Source organism: Salmo trutta, chromosome 14 (assembly GCF_901001165.1).
Source record: "Salmo trutta chromosome 14, fSalTru1.1, whole genome shotgun sequence".
In the NCBI taxonomy this organism is placed as follows: Eukaryota; Metazoa; Chordata; class Actinopteri; order Salmoniformes; family Salmonidae; genus Salmo; species Salmo trutta.
The window spans coordinates 67,049,115-67,068,561 of record NC_042970.1 but is presented as its reverse complement, the minus strand read 5'-3'; the positions used below and the strand labels follow the sequence as shown (position 1 = coordinate 67,068,561).

At 44.5% G+C, this 19,447-nt stretch overlaps 1 protein-coding gene across 3 annotated transcripts in view; it reads right to left on the bottom strand.

The window, feature by feature from the left end:
• Positions 1 to 805: 805 nt before the first annotated feature.
• Positions 806 to 19,447, bottom strand: part of LOC115208736 (rab11 family-interacting protein 4A-like) — a 39,991-nt gene continuing 21,349 nt past the window's right edge. Inside the window, exons 1-14 of one of the 3 annotated variants that reach the window (XM_029777060.1) lie at positions 18,963 to 19,083; positions 17,376 to 17,617; positions 16,899 to 17,084; positions 14,414 to 14,548; positions 12,586 to 12,621; positions 8,321 to 8,420; positions 7,857 to 7,960; positions 7,455 to 7,595; positions 6,964 to 7,045; positions 4,494 to 4,631; positions 4,038 to 4,196; positions 2,769 to 2,855; positions 2,095 to 2,238; positions 806 to 1,748 (exon numbers count right to left, since the gene is read on the bottom strand). In XM_029777060.1, coding sequence (XP_029632920.1) covers positions 1,629 to 1,748; positions 2,095 to 2,238; positions 2,769 to 2,855; positions 4,038 to 4,196; positions 4,494 to 4,631; positions 6,964 to 7,045; positions 7,455 to 7,595; positions 7,857 to 7,960; positions 8,321 to 8,420; positions 12,586 to 12,621; positions 14,414 to 14,548; positions 16,899 to 17,084; positions 17,376 to 17,584 — 1,641 coding nt within the window. In that variant the 5' untranslated portion in view covers positions 17,585 to 17,617; positions 18,963 to 19,083 and the 3' untranslated portion in view covers positions 806 to 1,628. Of the gene's footprint in view, positions 1,749 to 2,094; positions 2,239 to 2,768; positions 2,856 to 4,037; positions 4,197 to 4,493; positions 4,632 to 6,963; positions 7,046 to 7,454; positions 7,596 to 7,856; positions 7,961 to 8,320; positions 8,421 to 12,585; positions 12,622 to 14,413; positions 14,549 to 16,898; positions 17,085 to 17,375; positions 17,618 to 18,962; positions 19,084 to 19,447 lie in introns of those variants that run through there. The other 2 variants (XM_029777058.1, XM_029777059.1) reach the window with 2 other exon arrangements.

The following is a 19,447-nucleotide window of genomic DNA, read 5'->3' as shown; positions in this document are numbered from 1 at the left end:
ATAATAAAACAAAAACACTGTAGTAAATACTACAGTAATGTCTGCAAAAACACTACAGTAAATACTACAAACCGCAAAAACAATACATTATTACTATAGTATATACTACAGTTTTCTATTATTACAGTATTTATACTTTAGTTAACTGTAAATACTACAGTATAATACAGTATACTACAGTAAATACTACAATAAATGCTACAGTATTCACTGCAGTGTTTTTGCGGACTCCGTAAGTCAGCAAAGAAGTCAGCAAAAACACTACAGTGAATACTATAGTATTTATTCCATAGAATACTATAGTTTTCTTTGTGTGGGTAGCTATAGCAGCTTAATGCAATGGGACATCCTTCATAGCAGATATCCCAGGTCTAACCAACTTATTTAGACAGTCTTTCTACAGAATGTCTGAGTAGAAAATAATTAATGGGAACCCATGATTAAGAGGAATTGACATCCTGAAATTCTCAACCAGTCAATTAACAACTCACTTTGTGAGTTAAGAATTTACTATATGGATTTATCATACAGTATTACTCTACACAGATCATACTGTACCGTCATCTCAGAGTTCCCTAGGAAGGCATTATTCTCATATCTTCCTCTGTACTGTACTGACCGATACACTTCACCTGTTCCTTCTTTGACTTCACTAAGCCATTCCATCCTCCTGAAAGCATTCCATCACACCAAGTTCTGCTGCCTCTCATTATCACTTCACATGACTGATATCTCCTTCAGTCAACGCCAATATCCTTTGACATGGAGATGCTTGTACAATATTTTCTCGCTCCTTCTCTCCCTCTTTTCATCTCTTTCTGTCACTCTTCTTACTCACAGAAACACGTGCTGCTTTACTTTCTTCATCAACGTGCCTCTACCCACATACCGGTCTTCAGCGATCAAACACAGATCAACTTTAAGGAAACAGTGGGGACAGGGTTGTCTGGAAGCTAAAGATCTCTGTGTGGCTATCTGCCAGTCTCTCTCTGTTCCTTTATTCCCCAATGGCTACAACACACGCTGTTGCAGATGAATAGGTTTTTGATCACATTGTTTCTACATACACCACTAGAGGACGTATATCCAGTGTTCAACAACCAGTAATGCCCTACATATTCAAAGCACCTGCCCAGTATCATTCTTTTTCCCAGTAATAATTCATCTCGATTGTGTTTTAGACTAAAGATGAGGCTGTGAGGAAACAATAGAGAACATAGAAGAAAGTGCATGAAGGAGTATGAGGGAGATACCAACATCTGTTGATGAGTCACAGAATAGAACAGAAGTAAGTACCAAAACTCCCTTTAGTAGTCAACACAGAAAATCCACTAAAGCTCCAGTCGCTGAGAGAAAACAGGGTCATATTCATTAGGCCACACCGTAGCAAAACGTTTAGCAACAGAACACAAAAACAAGTGTTTCTAATTGGACAAGTCCCGGTAGTACATCCCAGTTTATCTGTTTTGTGCCTAATGAATACACCCAAGTTCACAGTTCCACTCCTGAGGCAGCAGGGGGCAATGATGTCTAGCTGTCCCAGGCCCCAGAGTGGCTAGTCTTCCTTTCCCTTTCCAATTCCCCATTCCCGGTGGGGGTTCTAGTAGTGGGTTTCTAGTAGGGGGGTTCTAGTTGGTCTTGATCTCCAAGATGGAGGGGTTGTGGTCCAGGATAGACAAAATTATCTTGTCCATGTACTGCCGCAGGCGGAAGTTGATCTCCTCCTGCTCCTTGAGGGCCTCCATCAACTGTGGAGAAATATCAAATCAATGTGATGTTACCATCAGATATGGTGGTGACATTATCTGGTTATACCAGCTAACCCTGATGTCATGCAGAATGAAACTCTTCAGGTCTTAGGCAAGGTTACTCATCAGACGAGCGTGGTCACCATACCATCAGAACGATTACACCAGCAATACATTATTTTATGACAGTAATGTAACCTACTGCACACCTAAGAACCTGATTACATACATGCCTACTGTCTAAATGCCATGTGTACTATGACCTTAATCAATAAGGTTTCTCTTGCAGGGTTACTCCGAAATGATCAAATCATCAAATGATTAGCATTATGAATGAAAAACTCACGTCGTCACGTGAGGCGTTGTCTATCTCGGCAGCCAGCGACTGGGCCTTGGTCTGGGTGGCGAACAGGTTCTTAGCCTCATACAGACTCAGACTGAGGATCTGACCATTCAGGTCGTCGTTCTGTTCTCTCAGTTTCAGGTTCTCCTGTTGGGTGGAGGGGGGGTAAAGGAGAGAGGGAGGGACATAGAGGGGAGGGTGGGAGTTTGGGAGAGAGAAGAGGGAGGGGGAATTAGAGGTAGAGAAAGAGAGAGAGAAAGGAGAGAAAGAGAGAGAGAGATGAGTATCATAGCTTGATTTGACAGACTGAAGCGATGGGATTAGAGGGAGTCCACAGCTTGATGAGATTCATCTCAATTCTCCAAGCGCCCCACTTCATCCACACTGTGTCAGTAGGCAAGGCCTGTTCGATTAGACTACTGAAGCCTCACACAAATACACCCACGACAAACCATCTCTCGATTTCAACAGCAGCCGACACAGAACACCACATCAACAGTAACACCTACAGGACAGGACACGGGTTATTATGTTTATCACGGTGTTATGGCACAAACTGCGCCCTGTGTCGACAGGGGGTGAAGCTCTATAGGCGCTGTATGGTGATGATATTAGCTGTGGTTATTGGGAGGGGTCAAAGGTTAAAGCTCACAAGAAACAACAGTGGGTTTGTTTACCGTCTGACCGTGACGGAGGCGTGCCCCAGCGGATACTACGAGGTGGCGGAGGTCAGAGGTCAGAGGAAAATCCTGTGAGACAAACCGCTGGACACACAGAGGAGGAGCAAAGAGGAGCACAGGGAGACATGAGAGGGAAGAGACTCATTCATCCCTGTTCGGAATACTATCACATCAGCTAGCTGATCTGCATTCTCTTTTGAACCCTTTCTCAAATATGAAACAGTGCCATTATAAAATAACATATTTGAAAAAGGAACCTATGAGTGTTTTAAATAAGGAGTTTCAGGTAAGCACCATTTGATCTAAAAGTGTTGAGAAAAGAGAAAAAGGGTATCACATATCTGCCTGACACCAATTAGAGATGTTTCTCTTCTAGCCTTGTAGTTTAAACTTTGAATCAAAGCCTGTGACTGCAGAAAATGGTGTACTTGTCTGTGTAGTCTGGGTACCAGACTTTTTAGCTAACATTCCACTCCTGTCATTTGCCAAATGTAACAGCTGAGCAGAAACGGCAACTAGGCAAGTGTGAGAGAGAGAAAAGAAAGAGAGAGAGATAGAGAGCAAGACAGATCCAGATGAAAGCTGCAGGCAAGGCGAGGCACTGTGACTACTCTCCTAGCGTTAATGTCAGTTTGACAGAGTGTACTGACCGAAGGCAAGAAAGAAGCCTACAGTAGAATATCAAATCTTTACACATTAAGATACCGCAATACTGCATGTCTCAGCGTTAGAGCCTCTGCCTTGTCTGAGAGGACATCTTAGAAACACTTTCATCTTGATCTCTTATCTCATGTTTATACTAGGTCCGATGCTCGTAACAAGGATGGGGAACATTAACAATATAATTTCACTGCCCTTGACAGACAGATATCACTGGTATTCACTACCTAGAAATGGCACACTATCTAAGAAGTTGAAAAGGACAAACTTACAGTAGATAAGACGCACTGTAGATAGATATGACTAGTGTATGCCACTCTCTATGTTGAGAGTGTACTACCAGCATTAGACTATCACACGAAACACTGTTAACTCGCACACGAGCATATAGTGGTGGCATATACAAACACATACAGTATACTTAGAGGTGGAATTGAGGGGGAACGTGTGTAAAAAAACAAAAAAATAACATTTTGTGTAAAAGATTGTTTTTGAGCCCCACCTGTTTGAGTCTCCTGCCCAATTAAATCCTAGCAAATACCCCAAAAGAGGAAGTAACAATGCATTCATATAGAGTTAGCATTAGCCACTAGCTCTCAAGCCCACCTGTTTGAGTCTCTTGACCTCGTGCTCCAGCTCCATCTCTCTGGTCTTGGCGTTGAACTCCGTCAGCCCAGAGGAGGAGCTGCGGCCGCGGCCAGGCTTCTCTGTCTCCAGCTTGAACAGCTGCAGGTGCTCCAGCTCCCGACGAAGGTCCTCAATCAACTGCAGGAGAGGGACACAACCAGGGACGATATGTGGTAGCTGTCGTGAAGACTGTGTAGTTATAAAGAGTACCTGGGATAGCCACGTAGACCAGTCTGGTGCAGTGGGCAGGCTGGTTGATGTGAAAACGTATTCTGTACAAACATTCAGCTACTAGAGATTTCAGAAGAGTGGGAGAGGCATCATAAGCTTTCGTTTCACACTACATGTAAAAGTGTGCATAAGTGTGTGTATACATGCGTGTGTGTGTGTGTGCGCGCACGTATGTCCCTGTGTGTGTGTTATCCCTCCTCTCACCTCCTGCATAGCCTCCCTCTCCTTCTGGAACTCGTGTCTGTTTTGCCTCAGCTTGTCCATCATCTTCCTGTAGAGGTCCATCTCATCCTTCAGTCTCAGACTGGTGTCCTCCAGCTTGTATGTCATACTCTGCTTCTCCTGACAACACACACACACATATAGACACATTGAAATACATGTGATGATACACACAGAATAAAGCATGGATCGTTTTCAAACGTATGCCTGATTCACATTACAGGCCAAAGCCAAGACAATCTGTTCTGGGCTGGACTGGTTACACATCCACTATAGTTGCTGGAACCGTGCTGGGAAGGACAATGTGAATAGAAAAGCCCCAAGCCAGCACAGTGCAGTTTGGGGCGGCCCTGTAATCCAAGTACAACAACTTAGGGAGAGGCAAAATAATACAACAAGCTGGAGAGAATGGAGTCACTCAATCTCAAAACTGACCCCGATTACCCAATAACCTCTGCTCTTTCCCCAACCTCCAGAGTAGCTCATCAAAATAAAAGTCACATGTGTGTTCTCACAATAAAGGTCCCACAGTATGAATAAGGCATTAGGTTGTTAGGATGTATGCGGTAAGCAAGAACACAGTCAGTCTAATAATGCACAGTGAATAGTCCTGTAAGAAGAAGCATTAGGACACATACATTCAAATTAACTATCATTTTAATGAATTTACAGTACTATAAATAGTGCAAATAACGCAAAAACAGCTATTCATAAAAATATTCTTTACAGCTGGCAATGAAATGTTGCCTGGCTCCCCAAACTCCTTGCTCCCTCCAAACGCTACGCCCACTGACATTATGACTGGAACGAACTGCAAAAATCACTGAAGCTGGAGACTCATATCTCCCTCACTAGCACCAGCTGTCAGAGCAGCTCATAGATCACTGCACCTGTACATAGCCCATCTGTAAATATCCCATCCAATTACCTCATCCCCATACTGTATTTATTTATTTATCTTGCTCCTTTGCACCCCAGTATCTCTACTTGCACATTCATCTTCTGCACATCTATCACTCCAGTGTTTAATTGCTATATTTATTTACTTTGCCACCATGGCTTATTTATTGCCGACCTCCCTTATCTTACCTCATTTGCACACACTGTATATAGACTTTTTCTACTGTATTATTGACTATATGTTTGTTTATTCCATGTGTAACTCTGTGTTGTTGTATGTGTCAAACTGCTTTGCTTTATCTTCGCCAGGTCGCAGTTGTAAATGAGAACTTGTTCTAACTAGCCTACCTGGTTAAATAAAGGTGAAATAAAAAATAAAAAAAATGTTTCTTCTCCGCAATGAGTCTGGATCTGAGTCCCTCCTGATGATTTTTAGAACAGAACAACATTCTAGCCACTGTGATTGGTTCCAGAAACCAATGTGTTGGGCCAGAGACAGAATACACATGGGTAAAGCGGAGGTTTGAAAATTCGTCATTGGCTTTGATACAATCAAATCGCTGATGACTTTCTTTTGTACAACGCCCCTCATTTTGACGTCACCACAAACGACTTAAACGATGGCAGTCTCAGACTGAAGTATGAGGTGAACGACAGAGCAGCGAAATAATTCAGTTTGAGTCGTCAGGCAACCTGAAGTGTATAGTATAGTAATTAGTTAGTGTGACTGTCTGTTGGGAGTTCACACAACCACACAATCAAATGATCATGCAGACCAGTAATGCCAAGTCCCTTTCATGTTTTCACCAGGCAGGCTAGAAATAGAGGTGTTGATATGAGCCCAGCTGTAGCCTTCACATCTCCAAACGTGTGTGTGTGTGTGTGTGTGTGTGTGTGTGTGTGTGTGTGTGTGTGTGTGTGTGTGTGTGTCGTTCGTCGTAAAGAGTAGACCAAGGCGCAGCGTGTGTTGGGTTCATCATATTTTATTTAACGGTGAACCAGCAAAAAACAAAACAATAAACAACACAACAAACGAAAAGTCTTGCAGGCTACTAACAGCAATACAAAAACAAGATCCCACAACTGAAAGTGGGAAAAAGGGCTGCCTAAGTATGATTTCCAATCAGAGACAACGATAGACAGCTGCCTCTGATTGGAAACCATACTAGGCCAATCAAAGGAGAAAAAAAACAACATAGAAATATAACACATAGAATGCCCACCCCATGTCACACCCTGACCTAACCAAACAGAGAAAAATGTCTCTCTCAGGTCAGGGCGTGACAGTGTGTGTGTGTGTGTGTGTGTGTGTGTGTGTGTGTGTGTGTGTGTGTGTGTGTGTGTGTGTGTGTGTGTGTGTGTGTGTGTGTGTGTGACTGTGGCAATTGGTCACGTGCTGTTGATGGGAGGGTGTTGATGTTTTGTAACCAGTTATCGAGGCCTCTGTCTGTGTAGAGATAGTAGTACTGGAGTTGCATGAGTGAGAGCGTGTTTGTACTAAACGTAGCCTACTGTGTCTCTGAGGATGATATGTAAGCAAGCACGCACATACCTCGTCCAGTTTCTCTGTCTGAGACTTCAGTCTGCACATGTTCACCGATATATCCCCGTTTTCCTCCTCTAGCTGTTGGACTCTGTAGGGGAAGAAGAGGAAACACATTATGATAATTCATCATGTTTAACATATGTCAGGGTTATTCAAAACAAGGCCACTAACAAAGAGAAATGGACATTAGCAGTACAGCAGACCTCAAGGTCTGGATTCAGTATCTAGCTCAAGGCCTAATCTATGGTATCTACCTAGCACTATGGACTACACTATAAGAGAACCCTTTTTGATTCCAGGTGGAACACTTTTGGGTTCCATGTAGAACCCTCTGTGGAAATGATTCTACATGGAACCCAAATGGTTCTCCTATGGGGACAGCCAAAGAACCCTTTTAGGTTCTAGATAGCACCTTTGAGTACACGCATACATGTAAATATGAGTATCTACAATGCAGTGTATAAATGAGTGTGTACGTGTGTTTGTGTGTGTGTTACCGGTTGTGTAGCAGCTCTAGCTCAGTGTTCTTGTCTCTCTCCATCTTGCTGTAGGTCTCACGATGTCGTCTCTGCTCCTCCTCTGCGTTCTGCTCTGCCCGCGCCTCCTGGTCCTTCAACTGCTCCTCCAACTCGTGGACCCTGTGAGTGACACACACACACACGCACACACACATAAACAAACATTAGCATAAATGAGATATGCAAAAAAAATGCTCACAAACACACACACACACACACACACACACACACACACACACACACACACACACATATATATATATATATATATTTAAGAATGAATGTGTGTGTGTGCATTGTGTTTGTGTGTATGTGTTTGTGTGTATCTATGTGTATGTGTGTGTGCGTGGGTGAGCATGCATGTGTGTGTAAACCTCCTACCTGTGAACCAGCTGTGTGTTCTCCTGCTTCAGCTTGGACTTGAGATCTCCGTTCATCAGCGTGTCATTCTCCAACTCTGCTACCTTCTTCTCTAAGTAACTCACCTGTGTGTGGGAGAGAGAGAGAGAGAGAGAGAGAGCGAGAGAGAGAAGGGGGGTGAGGTAAGAGAGGGCGAGAGAGAGTGAAAGAGAGAGAGGGTAAGAGATGTTATATCATTCATTCATCCAATGTCCTTACTTCAGCCAGCACAATCAGCAACAAGGTCTGCCAGAGCCATTCATCTCGATTCACAGCAGAACACCTCTTGACAGTAGCAGCCATAGCAATGAATTTCACAATTAGTATCCCATCAATTTTCACCTTAATAGAATGGAGTGCAGGTAGTGGAACGGTCACAGATAGAGACAGACATTATAAATGGTAGTCCCTTCCATAGAATTAATCAGAACGTATCTCTACGGTACCTTCTCAGTGATGTCGATGTCACAGGAGTCGATGCTGTCTCGGAACAGGTCCTCCGTGCTGCCGTTGCTGCTGCTGAAGTTACTGGTGTGGAGGAGCTGCCTGCAGACAGAGAGAGAGGAAGAGAGAGGAAGAGGCTGTTATACAAGATTTGAAGAAAAAACAATAAAATCTCTCCCAACTGTGGTAGTCTTAGAGCTATCCTTTTTAAGCTTCACCCTATAGGGCATCAATCTGAGCTTTACTGCTGAACCATAATGCCACTGTGTGTGTGTGTGTGTGTATGTCCACTCCTGCAGAGAGAATGCTGCAGGATAGGATGTAAAAGGGACTATAAGCAAAAGGGCTATGCCAGTGGGGGAGCTGATCATATTGCATAGAGTGCAGACACACACACATGCACACATCACACACTATTACACTACAAAGACACACAGGCATGCATGCCCATATGTACGCACACACACACGCGCACACTCACACACACAGTGGCATTCAAACTGCCACCACAACATCTAGCCCCACTCTAACTAATGGAATGGCTTCACACCAGCCTCCATTACAGAGACTATTCATCAATAAGAGGAGGAGAAAAGGAGGGAAAGAGTAAGGGAGGAGAGGAGGAGAGAGTAGAAGAGAGGGAGAGAGTAGAGGAGAGGTAGAGAGTAGGGAAGGGAGAGAGGAGATGAGAGGGAGAGAGTAGTAGAGAGGGAGAGAGTAGAGAGGGAGAGAGTAGAAGAGGGAGAGAGTAGCAGAGAGGGAGAGAGTAGAGAAGGGAGAGAGGAGATGAGAGGGAGAGAGTAGAGAGAGGGAGAGAGTAGAAGAGAGGGCGAGAGTGGAGAGAGTAGAAGAGAGGGTGAGAGTAGAAGAGAGGGAGAGAGTAGAAGAGAGGGAGAGAGAAGAAGAGAGGGAGAGAGTAGAGAGAGGAGAGAGTAGAAGAGAGGGAGAGAGTAGAAGAGAGGGAGAGAGTAGAAGAGAGGGAGAGAGTAGAAGAGAGGGAGAGAGTAGAAGAGAGGGAGAGAGTAGAGAGAGGAGAGAGTAGAAGATAGGGAGAGAGTAGAAGAGAGGGAGAGAGAAGAAGAGAGGGAGAGAGTAGAGAGAGGTGAGAGTAGAAGAGAGGGAAAGAGTAGAAGAGAGGGAGAGAGAAGAAGAGAGGGAGAGAGTAGAGAGAGGAAAGAGTAGAAGAGAGGGAGAGAGTAGAAGAGAGGGAGAGAGTAGAGAGAGGAGAGAGTAGAAGAGAGGGAAAGAGTAGAAGAGAGGGAGAGAGTAGAGAGAGGAGAGAGTAGAAGAGAGGGAGAGAGTAGAGAGAGGAGAGAGTAGAAGAGAGGGAGAGGGTAGAGGAGAGGTAGAGAGTAGAAGATAGGGAGAGAGTAGAGAGTAGAAGAGAGGGAAAGAGTAGAAGAGAGGGAGAGAGTAGAAGAGAGGGCGAGAGTGGAGAGAGTAGAAGAGAGGGAGAGGGTAGAGGAGAGGTAGAGAGTAGAAGATAGGGAGAGAGTAGAGAGTAGAAGAGAGGGAAAGAGTAGAAGAGAGGGAGAGAGTAGAGAGAGGAGAGTAGAGAGAGGAGAGAGTAGAAGAGAGGGAGAGAGTAGAAGAGAGGAAAGAGTAGAAGAGAGGAGAGTAGAAGAGAGGAGAGTAGAAGAGAGGGAGAGAGTAGAAGAGAGGGAGAGAGTAGAAGAGAGGGAGAGAGTAGAAGAGAGGGAGAGAGTAGAGAGGAGAGAGTAGAGAGAGGAGAGTAGAAGAGAGAGTAGAGAGTAGAAGAGAGGGGAGTAGAAGAGAGGGAGAGAGTAGAAGAGAGGGAGAGAGTAGAAGAGAGGGAGAGAGTAGAAGAGAGGGAGAGAGTAGAGAGGAGAGAGTAGAGAGAGGAGAGTAGAAGAGAGAGTAGAGAGTAGAAGAGAGGGAGAGAGTAGAAGAGAGGGAGAGAGTAGAAGAGAGGGAGAGAGTAGAGAGAGGAGAGAGAGTAGAGAGAGGAGAGAGTAGAAGAGAGGAGAGAGTAGAGAGAGGAGAGAGTAGAAGAGAGGAGAGTAGAAGAGAGGGAGAGAGTAGAAGAGAGGAGAGTAGAGAGAGGAGAGAGTAGAGAGAGGAGAGTAGAAGAGAGAGTAGAGAGTAGAAGAGAGGAGAGTAGAAGAGAGGGAGAGAGTAGAAGAGAGGGAGAGAGTAGAAGAGAGGGAGAGAGTAGAAGAGAGGAGAGAGTAGAGAGAGGAGAGAGTAGAAGAGAGGGAGAGAGTAGAGAGAGGAGAGAGTAGAAGAGAGGGAGAGAGTAGAAGAGAGGAGAGAGTAGAAGAGGGAGAGAGTAGAGAGAGGGAAAGAGTAGAAGAGAGGGAGAGAGAAGAAGAGAGGGAGAGAGTAGAGAGAGGAGAGAGTAGAAGAGAGGAGAGAGTAGAAGAGAGGGAGAGAGTAGAAGAGAGGGAGAGAGTAGAGAGAGGAGAGAGTAGAAGAGAGGGAGAGAGTAGAAGAGAGGAGAGAGTAGAAGAGAGGAGAGAGTAGAAGAGAGGGAGAGAGTAGAAGAGAGGGAGAGTAGAAGAGAGGGAGAGAGTAGAGAGAGGAGAGAGTAGAAGAGAGGGAGAGAGTAGAAGAGAGGAGAGAGTAGAAGAGAGTAGAGAGTAGAAGAGAGGGAGAGAGTAGAAGAGAGGGAGAGAGTAGAGAGAGGAGAGAGTAGAAGATAGGGCGAGAGTAGAGAGAGGAGAGTAGAAGAGAGGGAGAGAGTAGAGAGAGGAGAGAGTAGAAGAGAGGAGAGAGTAGAAGAGAGGGAGAGAGAAGAAGAGAGGAAAGAGTAGAGAGTGGAGAGAGTAGAAGAGAGGGAGAGAGTAGAAGAGAGGAGAGAGTAGAAGAGAGGGAGAGAGTAGAAGAGAGGAGAGAGTAGAAGAGAGGAGAGAGTAGAAGAGAGGGAGAGAGTAGAAGAGAGGGCGAGAGTAGAGAGAGGAGAGAGTAGAAGAGAGGGAGAGAGTAGAAGAGAGGGAGAGAGTAGAGAGAGGAGAGTAGAAGAGAGGGAGAGAGTAGAAGAGAGGGAGAGAGTAGAGAGAGGAGAGAGTAGAAGATAGGGCGAGAGTAGAGAGAGGAGAGTAGAAGAGAGGGAGAGAGTAGAAGAGAGGAGAGAGTAGAAGAGAGGGAGAGAGTAGAAGAGAGGGCGAGAGTAGAGAGAGGAGAGTAGAAGAGAGGGAGAGAGTAGAGGACAAGAGAAAGGAAAAGAGTAGAGAGGTTGGGGAGAACACTATGCACATAGATCAGTGCTGGCAGGCCAATCTCTCTTTGTCAGTTTAATTCACAGTCTAGAGGGAAGTAAGACAAAACCCTAGACACTGTACATTGACCACAATGAAAGGATATTTATATGATAGGTAAGCTATAAAAAACCTTGAAAAGAGCCTATATAACTGACAATCTCTTAGAAAAAAAAACTATTGGAACGAAGAACTGATATTGGCACAAGAGGGAATGTTGGAACATAACTAACAAAAGTACATTTAACTAAAATGTACGCTTAATCCAGTATGAAGTAATGTAGAGAATTGTATTAGAGGAGACAAAATTCCAAAATTCTACAGCACAACACCCGATTCATGTATGTCTTAAGTGTAAAACTAACAATGAATCAATAATCCATGCCTTCTGGAAAGGTATGGGCGGAGTTGGAAGTTGGCTGTCAGAAGTATTACAATGTAAATGTACTTTTAATCCGTCTGTCTGCATATTCAAGACATGGCAAATGGGGGTGTAGTGAGATACCCAATGGGTTGGACGATACTTTTCTCGTCAATCATCTTGAAAAAAGAAATACTTAAAAAAACTGGAAATCACCCAATCCTCTGTTGTTAACACAATGGAAAGCTCAAATGCTTTATTATCTAAATGTTGAAAGTGTGTGGGCGACGGAGAGAAACAAGATGGTGCCGTTTGAGGCCATGTGGTGGAGAGTGATGCTTGAGATGGGGGGTGTCAGCATGTGGGTCTGGGCAGGTGTGATATAGTTGATGTTTGTGTGATGTTGTCGTTTGTATGTGTGTATTGTAAAATAACCTATAATAATACCTCCACTGCATTGTATACAGGTACACTTGTATGTTGAACACAGTAGTAACTGTAGCAGTAAAGTGAACACAGAAGAGGTAGAGAGGTTCAGTATACCTAAACCATTACCGTATTACCTAGATAGTAGTCTAATACACTGGGTGACATAATGATCACATGACTAACGGACTGGAACAATAAGGAAATGGCCAACATACAAAAACAAACAAAGTAACCACACACATATGGAGACGTGACCGACCTGCCAAAGGCTGTGCTGGAGATCTTCCTATTGGGGCTGGAGAAAAAGAATCAGAAAACATCCCAGTTAGACTTTAGTTTATTAGTTATAACAATGAATTATAGATAGTAAAGCTAATTGCTGTTTGATTGGTATTAAGGTAGTATTGTTAATCAGTATTTTGCACAAGAAGAGAAAGAGAGTGTGTGTTCCAAATAGCACCATGTTCCCTATAGTGTATAGTGCACTACTTTTGACCAGAGCCCTATAAGCCCTGGTCAATAGTAGAGCCCTACAGGGAAAAGGGTGCCATTTACAACACAACCAGAGAGTAGGGCATGAAGGGCATGTCAATGTTAATGAAATAACGTTCCCTGAGGGTGCTGCTGGGAACAGTAGTTTTGTGGGCTCAGCAATAGTTCTGTCTCAAAGCTTTGTGTCTGCTTCATCATTAAATCAAAGAGAGAAATCTCTCTCACACACACACACACACACACACACACAGGTGTGAGAGTACACCTTATGCACACACAGAAATGCACGTGCACACACACATTTATGCCATTTCAAGCATCTCCCCAGACTGACTGCATGCTGACGGGGCATCTTTTTCTGTCTCCTCCTGTCCCTCCTTCAAGGATTGATCTTGTGAAGTCTTCCATCTCTCTGCCAGCAACACGTCACTCTCAGCGACTCTGCATCATCCATCTTTGCTGTAATTGATCCTTCTCCTACAATCCCTCTGTCGCTTTTTCCTTCTCTGCATGCCCATTCACCTATTTATCATTCCACGTTCTCTCACCTCCCTCCTTTCCCTCTTTCTCTCTCTTCCTTCTCACTTTCTCTCTCCCACTCCCATTCCCCCTCTCTCATCCCCATCCTCTCTCCCTCTCCTCCCTTTACTACTCCCCCTCTCTTTACTTGCTCTCCTGCAGAAGGTAGGGGTCTGACTAATTACTGTAAGCCCAGGTATTCATCTTAGTAGAGAATAACCTTTTCAGGCAGAAGAACTGCAGAGTCAGCAGAGACAGAGCAGTAGTTGAAGGGAAGACAAAACGATTCCAGAGTCCTCACCACTTCATTACATTCATTACCGAGTTCTCCAGGCTAGGGCCACTACTGCTATAGCTTACATATAGTAGGAGTGCAGGTGTGTGTGTGTGTGTGTGTGTGTGTGTGTGTGTGTGTGTGTGTGTGTGTGTGTGTGTGTGTGTGTCTGTGTACAAGAGAGCGCAAGTCTATATAAGTAAGTTCTATGTGAGATGTGAGTGTTTCAGTCAGTGTGTGTTCATCAAAGAAGGTGTGGGTGCATTTGTTTACAGAGGAAGTGATTAAATCCATAAAGATCACACAGGATAACGTGTCTGAAAATAGACCCACCTCTCACTGTACACACGCTGATGATGTGGGTCGATGAATGGTGGCCACCCATTCTGACATTTGGGGATTTACGTAACAAGTAAATCACAAGTGTGTGTGTGTGTGTGTGTGTGTGTGTGTGTGTGTGTGTGTGTGTGTGTGTGTGTATGGGCGGGGACAAGACATTTAAGCTCTTGGTGACATCACCAAATAAACAGCAGGTCACTATGACAGTATTATCTAACCTATCTTACCTACAGTACAATAGTTGGTCAGGGTAGACATAGTGGATAACAGAAGTGTGTCATTTCCCTGAAATAATGATGAGGTTCATTTTCTGTGCAATCACATCTCATTCTCAGAGCCAGGAGTTTTCCTGTCCACGTGATCTGACATGAAAAAATCCTGCGACAGCTACAGTTCCACTTACTCAGCTGGGCTCTAGGCCCGCACGTGTAATGGTGTTGGTGGGTGTCCTATCCTGTGTTACCTGTTGGCTTTAAGGTTCTTCAGCCTGGCCTCCAGGTCGTTGAGTAGGTTGACCTTCTTACAGCACTGGGAACAGTACACATCCATCATCTCATTGTTGTACAGGTGGCGTGTCTTCCTGGGGCTCTGGCCAGCACTACACACACAGATGAAGATAAAGCGTTAGAGACAGAATACACACACACACACACACACACACACACACAGTAAAATCAGATTTAAAAAACAGATACAGGAACAGGCACACACATACACATGACTACCGCCCTGTAGCACTCACTTCCGTCATCATGAAGTGCTTTGAGAGACTAGTCAAGGACCATATCACCTCCACCCTACCTGACACCCTAGACACACTCCAATTTGCTTACCGCCCCAATAGGTCCACAGACGACGCAATCGCCATCACACTGCACACTGCCCTAACCCATCTGGACAAGAGGAATAGCCATGTAAGAATGCTGTTCATCGATTACAGCTCAGCATTTAACACCATAGTACCCTCCAAACTCGCCATTAAGCTCGAGACCCTGGGTCTCGACCCCGCCCTGTGCAACTGGGTCCTGGACTTCCTGACGGGCCACCCCCAGGTGGTGAGGGTAGGTAACAACATCTCCACCCCGCTGATCCTCAACACTGGGTCCCCACAAGGGTGCGTTCTCAGCCCTCTTCTGTACTCCCTGTTCACCCACGACTGCGTGGCCATGCACGCCTCCAACTCAATCATCAAGTTTGCAGACGACACTGCAGTGGTAGGCTTGATTACCAACAACGACGAGACAGCCTACAGGGAGGAAGTGAGACCCCTCAGAGTGTGGTGTCAGGAAAATAACCTCATACTCAATGTCAACAAAACAAAGGAGATGATCATGGACTTCAGGAAACAGCAGAGGAAGCAGCCCCCTATCCACATCGACGGGACAGTAGTGGAGAGGGTGGAGAGTTTTAAGTTCCTCGGCGTACACATCACGGACAAACTGAAATGGTCCACTCACACAGACAGCGTGGTGAAGAAGGCGCAGCAGCGCCTCTTCAACCTCAGGAGGCTGAAGAAATTTGGCTTGTCACCAAAAACACTCACAACCTTTTACAGATGCACAATCGAGAGCATCCTGTCGGGCTGTATCACCGCCTGGTACGGCAGCTGCTCCGGCCATAACCGGAAGGCTCTCCAGAGGGTAGTGAGGTCTGCACAACGCATCACCGGGGGCAAACTACCTGCCCTCCAGGACACCTACACCACCCGATGTCACAGGAAGGCCAACAAGATCATCAAGGACAGCAACCACCCGAGCCACTGCCCGTTCACCCCACTACCATCCAGAAGGCGAGGTCAGTACAGGTGCATCAAAGCTGGAACCGAGAGACTGAAAAACAGCTTCTATCTCAAGGCCATCAGACTGTTAATCTCTTGGTAGATAATGCGGTCGGCATTTGATAGTGAGGAATTCTAAGTCAGGTGAACAAAAGGACTTGAGTTCCTGTATGTTATGATCACACCATGTCTCGTTAATCATAAGGCATACACCCCCACCCTTCTTCTTACCAGAGAGATGCTTGTTTCTGTCGGCGCGATGCGTGAAGAAACCAGGTGGTTGTACCGACTCAGATAGCGTGTCTCGAGTGAGCCATGTTTCCATGCAGTTCACATAACACACTATTTCCCATGGAAACGTACACAACCATCTACAAATATCATAAAGCACTAATCTAAACTCAGAAGTAGGACAAAAATAAGTCCATAGTAATGAGTTTAGGTACTTGATATTCGGAGCGGGACCATGGCACCCTATTCCCTTTATAGTGCACTACTTTTGACCAGGGCCAATAGGTCTCTGTTCAAAAGTAGAGCAATATGTAGGTAATAGGGTACATTGGGACACCATCATACTCAATTCCAGTCAAAAGTAAAAACTAATGAGTTTGGTAAGCGAAGCTCTGGGAGAGGAAAGAAGCAGCCTGAAGTGGGCACACACACACACACACACACACACACACACACACACACACACACACACACACACACACACACACACACACACACTGGGGGATTAAGAAGGTAACAGACTTATAGGACAGGGGGTATGAGACTTGACAGGGGGTGTTTTGTGAAAATATAACATTATGCTCTGTGGGGTTCAGTAAGTCATCATCACTTGGATCTGAAATTGTTCAAACTCTTAGCTCTGTGTGTTTGTATTTCTGGGTTGGGTGATGCTGTCCATGCATTTGCCATCTTTTTGTTGCACAGTGTTATGCAGATTTCTCTAGTTTATCAGTTTGCCTTTCTGGGTCACATGATGTTTGACAGGTAATGAATCATCTTTGTGTTTGTGTTTCTGTCTCATATCATTTCACACAGTTTTGGTCATGTATATGTTTGTATTTCTCGTTGTATATGGAGTTCCCCAATTTTATTTGGATGTTGTAATGATACTCTATATAATAGTGTGTCTGTGTATTAGCGTGTCAGGGTCTCCTCTTACCTGGAGGGTACCGAGGAGCCCAGGTCAGAGTAGCCGTTGGTGCGCGTCTCGTCCTCGGGGCAGGGGCTGCTGGGAGTGTAGTCCACGTCCTCTCCCTCTCCGTAGTCCTCAAACTGCTCCTCGTTCAGAGAGGCAGAGGAACGCGTCGACAGGTCAGAGGTCACCGATGGGTTTAGCTGACTGCACCTGCAAAAACAGGAAGTAGACTTTCAGGAAGTAACATTCAATAAGTTTAAAGTGTCGTAGTGAAAAAATACAAGTTGTACATTCATTTTTCAATTATAAGGGTGACTATTCAGATTCTGACAGTGCAGATTTTTTTATAAGATTGCAAATTATGTATTTCACATGAGGTAGATGAGTTACATGTACATTAACAAGTCTAATCTTTACAGTTTTTTTATAAAGAGAGTTCACTTATAAAGACACCATATGTTCAACACCACACAAAGATTAACAACTAAAAGAGGCACTCACTTGTCACCAGGAAAGAAAAGTCCCCCCAGTCCATCCTCCTTGTCTCCTCCGCTCCTCCCGCCTTCAGAGACATCTGATCCCGGGTTGCTCTCCACAGCACTGTCCATGTCTAACTCTGCCCTCTCTCTGCCCTCCACCTCTCTTTCCTCCTCTCCCTCTGGGAATAGATGGCACCCAGGCTCTGGGTTAAGGGACACCCGCGTGCACATGATGACCGGATGTGCAAGGGCTTTGTCAACACGCTGTAGAGCGAGAGAGAGATTTGATTTATTAGGATCCCCATTAGCTGATGCCAATGGAGACAGCTAGTCTTACTGGGGTCTGAAACATAACGAAAAACACATTACAGACAAAATATTTTAACATTTACATACAGAGGGAGTGAGGTAAGCAAGGGAGGCACACACACACACACACACACACACACACACACACTTTTGTGCAGTCAACAGAACTACAGGACTGTGCAAATAGTACTCTCAGACCTTCAGTCAAAATATTGATATCGTCTAACACTGATAGACACGTTTTTAGCAAAAGTTACATGTTGGTTGTGAACAGCGAGCTCAAACCTGAAATCCAAGTGCTAGAACTAGTGCTCCAAATGAGGTCTTAACTCATACAAGGTGTTAAGTAAAACACTAAAGGGATTTAAATCAGGCTTTTGGATTCCTTCATTGTGGGAAGACTCTGGGGGTCACAGGTCATGGAGGGTATTGCTTTGGGGTCAAAGGTCATGAGACTGGTCATTCAGTTCCCCTCTTATAGCTCTAATCCAGTCTAATGGTAATAGAGTAAAGAACGACCGATAACCGATAATCAGCCGTGCCGATATATCGGACCAATATTGGCCTTTTCTAGTCTATCGACTATCAGCCCTTCTCTACCAGCTTAGCCGATAGTCCTTTCTACATAGCAAAGCTGCTGCTATGCCAGCCACCCCTCACTGCCTGAGCCATGAGCACTGCACAATGCAGAGGAATGTCTAGCTGGGAAAGTCAGCAGCAGCAGCAAACTAGCTCATTCTCCAACAGAAAGGTGCAGTAATGAGAAATGGATAAATGAACAGTGACCAAAATCAAACTCCTGTTGCAAATATTAGTTTAGTTAATTCAATAAGCTAAGTAGATAGCTATGTGACCTTTTAGCAAATATTACGATAACTAACCATTTCATCTGTGGTGTTATCTAGTTAGCTATATTAGCTACTATGCTAGCTAGCTGACTAGCTGACTAAACAAGGTGCTAAGATATCAGATAGGAGCTAATAGCCAACGTAGCAAGCTAACGTTAGCTGGTTATCATTTTGAACATGCACCATTTTCAGCAACAAGCCGACTCCGTAAATTGACAGTTGATAGTCAGGTTAAATGATTGTCGTAATAGGGAAAGAAAGAAGTGTTTTAAAATGCCTAAATAAAGGTTGGCAATAGGTTTAGCTACCTAAGAATATTCCTGCATATTTAATGTTTATGGACCAAGAAAGCTATAGATCATCACGTGTTTGTGCGTGCTCACGTCTCAAACTATTTGCAGATTTGAGTCATTCAGACAGAACGTGTTTGGTCGTTTCATCTTTTTTCCTACCCTCGCTATCCTTGTTAGATATTATGCACATTTATGGCATGGCAGCAAATGTCATCGCCATTGAGCTAGTTCTCATAGTAGCAGTAAACATCACCAAGTGATATGAGCGACGGAGATAGATGTACGGACATGTGAAAGGGAGCGGAGTTACAGCCTCGCTCTATCCAATCGTAGCTGTAGGATAAAGTTACAAACCGCCCATTTGTTGACAGATAGCTGAACTAGCCAACTGAGTTGTTTTGAATTTCGTCCAGGCAGTTTAAAGATGCTTACTGACAGATAGAAGAAAAAAATCCAGATCACGGAAAATGACAAAATATACTAGTTTGATAAGCATCCATGATCACAAATCATGGCGTTAAATTGGACCCATTTGCATTGAATAGATGTTCTTTTATATTCTCAAACTAACAGCAGTGCCGACATGATGTCCTTCCATACAGGCGTGACATGCTGGAGTGATGCTTCTATGCAAATGTTGTTGA